Source organism: Nerophis lumbriciformis, linkage group LG21 (assembly GCF_033978685.3).
Source record: "Nerophis lumbriciformis linkage group LG21, RoL_Nlum_v2.1, whole genome shotgun sequence".
NCBI classification, from domain to species: domain Eukaryota; kingdom Metazoa; phylum Chordata; class Actinopteri; order Syngnathiformes; family Syngnathidae; genus Nerophis; species Nerophis lumbriciformis.
The window spans coordinates 3,169,197-3,177,910 of record NC_084568.2 but is presented as its reverse complement, the minus strand read 5'-3'; the positions used below and the strand labels follow the sequence as shown (position 1 = coordinate 3,177,910).

The window sequence follows — 8,714 nt, the reverse complement described above, 5'->3', positions numbered from 1 at the left end:
ATATTGCAGTCTACACATATCTCTTATCTCTCTCGCCTTATAGTCATTCAAGGGATCTGATTGCATTCTTGCTATGCTATGTCATGGCCACGCCTACCTTTAAATATTAAATATAAATAATTTCATAACTGATCTACCTTAGTGCACAATCAACATCTCTGGTGCAAAAATAGTGAGTCACCAAAGACAGTGCCTTGGGCTTGTTTACAAACAGTATAAAAGTGTTTTTTCTTAAAAGTCATTTTATCAAACTCTGTCCGGGGGTCTCAGGAACGTGTCGGATCACATCGTAGATTGTGGTGTGCATATCCTGCACAGACTCCAGGCGAGCCAGAGATCGACATGACGCCTGTAGGACGGTCGAAGAGAAAAAGAATCAGGTTGTGGTCGGACCTCTCCCAGGTACCACTGTGAGCATGACAAAACAACACACCTGGGCAGAGTCCATTTTCCCAGGTATGGAGACAAACTCGTAGATACCAAAGTCTTCAGTAGCATCCTCATGACCTGTGAAGAAAAGGTTCTCTAATTAGACCAGAAATATACTATTTGGACATAAGTCATTCAAGACTAGAAAAGGGGTAAACATTGGGTTTAAAAATGTAAATAAGTCATTAAAGACTAGAAAAGGAGTAAACATTGGGTTTAAAAATGTAATGGGTTCTCAAACTTTTTGACCCTAGGGCCCAACTTTTCCACCGCAGTGAGGCCACTCAAATATTAACACTGAATTAGTAATCAAACTCTTGATTTTAATAATATTCGCTAATTATATCTCTGCAATAGGGTTGTCCCGATACCAATATTTTGGTTCTGGTACCGATACCAAAATGTATTTCGATACTTTTCTGAATAAAGGCCACCACACTGAGTCACCAATACATGATAGTCAAATTTAAAATGATCAATTAAATCTTGGAAACTGATTAAATATACTAAATCCCTTAAATTGATTGTGTTATTAATTTAAAGTGATTTAGATGAGCCTTCTTTTGTCTGTTTGAATTTTGTATCTTATCCTAATTTTCTATTATTATTTATTGTTATTATTTTTATATATTCTATTTGTTTGCTTTAGTTTTCTTTCCTTCACATGGTTTGTGAAAGCTGATGTTTGAATTTGTTGAAAAAGGCATTACTCCCTATATATATATATATATATATATATATATATATATATATATATATATATATATATATATATATATATATATATATATATATATAACATTTGTAATATTTTTTTCTGTATTTTTTTCTTTTTTTCTTTCTTTCTTTCTTTCTTTCTTTATTTTATTTTATTATTTTTTTCTGTCCTGTCCAGCTTCTCAGGCAAATCATATAGTTGATGTAGATGCCCTTATCGGCTGTACAAATGTACTTTACAAAAGAGAAGTGTAGGATACTTCTCTTGTTGCCTTATTTGTATTTGACTTTATTAAATGTATTTATATTATCATTTAGTGCAGCCGGGCCGGAGCAGGAGGGGATAGAAAGAGGGGAAAAAGAAGACAGAGGGGGAAATTGTGGGGACAAGAGGGGGATTAGACAGAGAGACAAAAACAACAACAGCAAACACAACATGTATATATAAATATATATATATATATATTATATATATATAATTTTTTATATATTTTTTATATATGTAATTTTTTATTTTTTTTTTTCTGTATTCTGTATATAAAAAAATACAGAAAAAAATATACAGAAAAAAAATATAAAAAATTATATACATGTAATATATATATACATATATATAGATATATATAAATATATATATATATATATATATATATATATATATTATATATATAATTTTTTATATATTTTTACATATATAATTTTTTATATTTCTTTCTGTATTTTTTTCTTTTTTAATTATTATTTACTATCTGTTTATATTCTTTTATTTTATTTCTGATTATTATTAATGTATTATCCATTTTCCATTTTCTACCGCTTATTCCCTTTTGGGGTCGCGGGGAGCGCTGGAGCCTATCTCAGCTACAATCGGGCGGAAGGCGGGGTACACCCTGGACAAGTCGCCACCTCATCCCAGGGCCAACACAGATAGACAGACAACATTCACACTCACATTCACACACTAGTGCCATATATATATATATATATATATATATATATATATATATATATATATATATATATATATATATATATATATATATATATATATAATTAAAAAAAAATATATATATATATATGTATATATAAATACAGAATTAAAATAAATAAATATATATATATATATATATATATATATATATATATAATTTTTTTCTGTAATTTTTTTATTCTTCTTTTTTAAATTATTATTTACTATCTTTTTATATTATTTTATTTTATTTCTGATTATTATGAATGTATTATTATTATTTATTTTTTCTTTATTTAATTGACTTATCTGTTAATATTATTATTTTGTTTTCTTGCTTCTTCTTTTTCTCTCTCTTTTGGATGGGGTGGCAACGTTGGGATACAAACAAAAAAATATTTTGACATTTAGGGCAGATATGTGATGTATGTAAATATAATGTAATGGATAGGAACGTCTGATGCTGGATGTCAATAAAAATTAAATGAAAACAAAAAAAAAATTTGTTGAGATGTGTTGAAAGTGCCTTGATTTTTGTGTACATTGAAAATATATGTTTGTATGTAAATTGTTCAATTTAAAAAACAAAAACATTTACGGCAGTTGCTGACAATTTACGACACCCAGTCCAAAAAGAACAAACTAATAGAGCACAGCTCCATGGATAGGAAGTGAAAGATAATATTTTTAAACTATTTACCAATAATATAGCAAAATAGCAAATATACAATCATTGTGAGCTATTGCTGTATAATTACATTTACTTTAAACAAAGTATGTAAACATAAGAAATATGTGTAAATATGTCCGAAATGGCTCCAACAAGTTTGATGGGAAAAGTTGAGGAAAATGCCAGCACTCGACATAAAACTGACTCACCTGATCGATGTGGTCGCTTCTGATCGGAGAGTGGTCTGCCAAAGACAAACCAGTCAATTAGTCAAACTTACTAGAGGGTGAAAATGAGAACCTTAATGACTGAATAGCCATGACTCTTACCTCTTGTAAATGCTCATGAGCACTGCGGATAAGAACAAGAAGGAGATTAGATTGAACAGGCAAGCTATAGGGAACTAGTCAAGTACCAGGATCATAGAAAACCTGTTGCCTCTATATTGAAGCGAGTATCATATACTTCTGATTAGAGATGTCCGATAATATCGGACTGCCGATTTTATCGGCCGATAAATGCTTTAAAATGTAATATCGGAAATTATCGGTATCGGTTTCAAACAGTAAAATTGATGACTTTTTAAAACGCAGCTGTGTACACGGACTTAGGGAGACGTACAGAGCATGTTGCGTCTCCCAGTCATACTTGCCAACCCTCCCCATTTTCCCGGGAGACTCCCGAATTTCAGTGCCCCTCCCGAAAATCTCCCGGGGCAACCATTCTCCCGAATTTGTCCCGATTTCCACTCAGATAACAATATTGGGGGCGTGCCGGCCCAGTCACATAATATCTACGGCTTTTCACACACACACACACACAAGTGAATGCCAGGCATACTTGGTCAACAGCCATCAGAGGTGGGTAGTAACGCGCTACATTTACTCCGTTACATCTACTTGAGTAACTTTTGGGATAAATTGTACTTCTAAGAGTAGTTTTAATGCAACTTACTTTTACTTTTACTTGAGTATATTTATAGAGAAGAAACGCTACTTTTACTCCGCTACTTTTATCTACATTCAGCTCGCTACTCGCTACTAATTTTTATCGATCTGTTAATGCACGCTTTGTTTGTTTTGGTCTGTCAGACAGACCTTCATAGTGCCTGCGTTACTGGTGACGTTTGACTCCGTTCCACCAATCAGATGCAGTCACTGGTGACGTTGGACCAATCAAACAGAGCCAGGCGGTCACATGACCTGACTTAAACAAGTTGAAAAACTTATTGGGGTGTTACCATTTAGTGGTCAATTGTACGGAATATGTACTGTACTGTGCAATCTACTAATAAAAGTTTCAATCAATCAATCAAAAGTGTGAAGGAAAAAAGACACTTTTTTATTTCAAACGTACATCCCGTCAAAAGCCTAAAGACTGACTGCACAGTTCCTGTCTTCACAATAAAAGTGCCGCTCCATCGCGCCTGCGCTTTCAAAATAAGAGTCTCCAAAAGCCAGCGCAAACAAGCTAGCAAGCTACGGAATTTGCCGCCAATGTATTTCTTGTAAAGTGTGTGAAAACGAAAATGGAAGCTGGACAAATAAGATACCAAAAACCAACCACTTTCATGTGGTATTAGACAGAAAGGAGGAACTTTTTTTCTCCTGCATTTGAAAACGTGGACGTTATCATCACTACTGTCTGATTACAATCAATGCAAGTCATCAGAATCAGGTAATACACCAACTTATATTCTTGTCTTCATGAAAGAAAGGAATCTATATGTGTTAAACATGCATGTATATTCATTAAAACACCTTTAACATGTAAACAAAAACGGCAAAATAAATACATATAAATGATATACTGTATATATCAATGTATGTGTATATATATATATATATATATATATATATATATGATATGTGTGTGTATGTTACTCATCAGTTACTCAGTACTTGAGTAGTTTTTTCACAACATACTTTTTACTTTTACTCAAGTAAATATTTGGGTGACTACTCCTTACTTTTACTTGAGTAATAAATCTCTAAAGTAACAGTACTCTTACTTGAGTACAATTTCTGGCTACTCTACCCACCTCTGACAGCCATACAGGTCACACTGAGGGTGGCCGTACAAACAACTTAAACACTGTTACAAATATGCGCCACACTGTGAACCCACACCAAACAAGAATGACAAAACACATTTCGGGAGAACATCCGCACCGTAACACAACATAAAAACAACAGAACAAATACCCAGAACCCCTTGAAGCACTAACTACACCCCCCCTATCCCCTACACCCCCCCACCCCCCACCTCAACCCTGCCCCCCTCAACCTCCTCATGCGTCCCAAATTCCAAGCTGCTGTTTTGAGGCATGTTTAAAAAAAATAATGCACTTTGTGACTTCAATAATAAATATGGCAGTGCCATGTTGGCATTTTTCTTTTCCATAACTTGAGTTGATTTATTTTGGAAAACCTTGTTACATTGTTTAATGCATCCAGCGGGGCATCACAACAAAATTCACAACATTATTAGGCTTAATAATGTGTTAATTCCACGACTGTATATATCGGTTGATATCGGAATCGGTAATTTTTGAGGACCAGTCAAAGACAATTTAGAGTGAAAAGCAAATGTTATTTTCACTCGCATACAAAACATTCTTACTTGGATTGTTTCCCTGGCTTGGAGACTCTCCTGAAGGACAGTGCAGTGAAGACACAACAAACTCCCTTCTTGTCTCTCATGGACACACACCGGTTGTTTGTTGACTCTGGACTTATCGACTGCACGACATCAAGGCCGCGGAACGGAGACATACTGTAGGCCATACTTGCCAACCCTCCCGAATTTTCCGGGAGACTCCCGAAATTCAGCGCCTCTCCCAAAAAAATTCCCGGGACAAATATTCTCTCGAAAATCTCCCGATTTTCAGCCGGAGCTGGAAGCCACACCCCCTCCAGCTCCATGCGGACCTGAGTGAGGACAGCCTTTTTTCATGACGGGAGGACAACAGGGTGACAAGAACTAAATCATCCAGACTAGAGATAAATTGTATTATTATGTTTATTTGACCTAAAAATAAATATATTTATTAATTTAAAAAATAAAAATAAAAAAATACATTTTTACTATATTTTGCTAAAAACATCAAAATTAATTGTATTTTTATTTGTATTTTTTCGTGACTCCTTATTACATCCAGCCATAGAATTATACATTAAAATAAACATATTTCAAATAATTGATTTTAAATTATCATAATAATTCATTTAAAATGACCATATTTAATTATTAAAATAATTGCTTGATTATCAACAACTTTAGCATTTTATTCATTACATTTTGAAACTCTCAGAAGCCAAGTTATGTTATATTCCTTAATATTTATTTATGCAAGTTTGAAGTATCAATTATCTAAACACAGTTTTGTTTGCATATTTTCAGGATGTAGATATCTATATATCTATATATATAATATGTATGAAATACTTGACTTGGTGACTAGCTGTCAATATACTCCTCCCCTCTTAACCACGCCCCCAACCACACCCCGCCCCACCCCCGACCACGCCCCCACCCCCCACCTCCCGAAATCGGAGGTCTCAAGGTTGGCAAGTATGCTGTAGGCTTACACACACACATGCATCCACAAAAATATACGCCACACGCCTCCCCCCAACCCAACGCCCTCGATGCAAATCCCATAGGGGTGATGGAAGCATGATCAGCGCCGAGTGCTGCGGCCTGCCACCATGGCCCCGCACTCCCTCCCCTCTGTTGCTAGATATCTCGAGATGTATGTTGTAATATGTATATGTGCTTTGCTATGGAGGTTTTTTCCCACTCCAGACTGGGCCCCCTTAGGAGCCCAGTCTTGATTGTATTTTTTTACTCATCCTTCCCCAGCGTTTTACCTTTTTCCCATCTTTTACGGGGCGCCTTGTGGCGACCCATCAGCGTTCCTGTTCTGTAACCCTGTACACTGTTTGTTTGTCTCATCTTGAACGGGTTTGTGCTGAAAACAAAGTTACGTTGTACTTGTGCAATGACAATAAAGACCTACCTATCTATCTATCTATCAATATCGGTTGATATCGGAATCGGTAATTTTTGAGGACCAGTCATAGACAATTTAGAGTGAAAAGCAAATGTTATTTTCACTCGCATACAAAACATTCTAACTTGGATTGTTTCCCTGGCTTGGAGACTCTCCTGAAGGACAGTGCAGTGAAGACACAACAAACTCCCTTCTTGTCTCTCATGGACACACACCGGTTGTTTGTTGACTTTGGACTTATCGGCTGCACGACATCAAGGCCGCGGAACGGAGACATACTGTAGGCCATACTTGCCAACCCTCCTGAATTTCCCGGGAGACTCCCGAAATTCAGCGCCTCTCCCAAAAAAATTCCCGGGACAAATATTCTCCCGAAAATCTCCCGATTTTCAGCCGGAGCTGGAAGCCACGCCCCCTCCAGCTCCATGCGGACCTGAGTGAGGACAGCCTTTTTTCATGACGGGAGGACAACAGGGTGACAAGAACTAAATCATCCAGACTAGAGATAAATTGTATTATTATGTTTATTTTACCTAAAAATAAATATATTTATTAATTTTTTTAAAATACATTTTTACTATATTTTGCTAAAAACATCAAAATTAATTGTATTTTTATTTGTATTTTTTCGTGACTCCTTATTACATCCAGCCATAGAATTATACATTAAAATAAACATATTTCAAATAATTGATTTTAAATTATCATAGTAATTCATTTAAAATGACCATATTTAATTATTAAAATAATTGCTTGTTTATCAACAACTTTAGCATTTTATTCATTACATTTTGAAACTCTCAGAAGCCAAGTTATGTTATATTCCTTAATATTTATTTATGCAAGTTTGAAGTATCAATTATCCAAACACAGTTTTGTTTGCATATTTTCAGGATGTAGATATATATATATATATATATATATATATATATATATATATATATATTATGTATGAAATACTTGACTTGGTGACTAGCTGTCAATATACTCCTCCCCTCTTAACCACGCCCCCAACCACACCCCGCCCCACCCCCGACCACGCCCCCACCCCCCACCTCCCGAAATCGGAGGTCTCAAGGTTGGCAAGTATGCTGTAGGCTTACACACACACATGCATCCACAAAAACATACGCCACACCCCTCCCCCCAACCCAACGCCCTCGACGCAAATCCCATAGGGGTGATGGAAGCATGATCAGCGCCGAGTGCTGCGGCCTGCCACCATGGCCCCGCACTCCCTCCCCTCTGTTGCTAGATATCTGGAGATGTACGTTGTAATATGTATATGTGCTTTGCTATGGAGGTTTTTTTCCCACTCCAGACTGGGCCCCCTTAGGAGCCCAGTCTAGATTGTATTTTTTTTACTCATCCTTCCACAGCGTTTTACCTTTTTCCCCATCTTTTACGGGGCGCCTTGTGGCGACCCATCAGCGTTCCTGTTCTGTAACCCTGTACACTGTTTGTTTGTCTAATCTTGAACGGGTTTGTGCTGAAAACAAAGTTACGTTGTACTTGTGCAATGACAATAAAGACCTACCTATCTATCTATCTATCAATATCGGTTGATATCGGAATCGGTCATTTTTGAGGACCAGTCATAGACAATTTAGAGTGAAAAGCAAATGTTATTTTCACTCGCATACAAAACATTCTAACTTGGATTGTTTCCCTGGCTTGGAGACTCTCCTGAAGGACAGTGCAGCGAAGACACAACAAGCTCCCTTCTTGTCTCTCATGGACACACACCGGTTGTTTGTTGACTTTGGACTTACCGACTGCACGACATCAAGACCGCGGAACGGAGACACACTGTAGGCTTACACACACACATGCATCCACAAAAATATACGCCACACGCCTCCCCCCAACCCAACGCCCTCGACGCAAATCCCATAGGGGTGATGGGAGCATGA

General features: G+C 36.3%; 1 protein-coding gene across 1 annotated transcript in view; it reads right to left on the bottom strand.

Annotated features, from left to right (window-relative positions):
* Window positions 1–207: 207 nt before the first annotated feature.
* hepacam2 (HEPACAM family member 2) overlaps window positions 208–8,714 on the bottom strand; it is a 34,387-nt gene continuing 25,880 nt past the window's right edge. The window contains exons 6-9 of the mRNA XM_061983471.1: window positions 3,116–3,137; window positions 2,996–3,030; window positions 434–507; window positions 208–349 (exon numbers count right to left, since the gene is read on the bottom strand). Coding sequence (XP_061839455.1) covers window positions 239–349; window positions 434–507; window positions 2,996–3,030; window positions 3,116–3,137 — 242 coding nt within the window. The 3' untranslated portion in view covers window positions 208–238. The remainder of the gene's footprint in view (window positions 350–433; window positions 508–2,995; window positions 3,031–3,115; window positions 3,138–8,714) is intronic.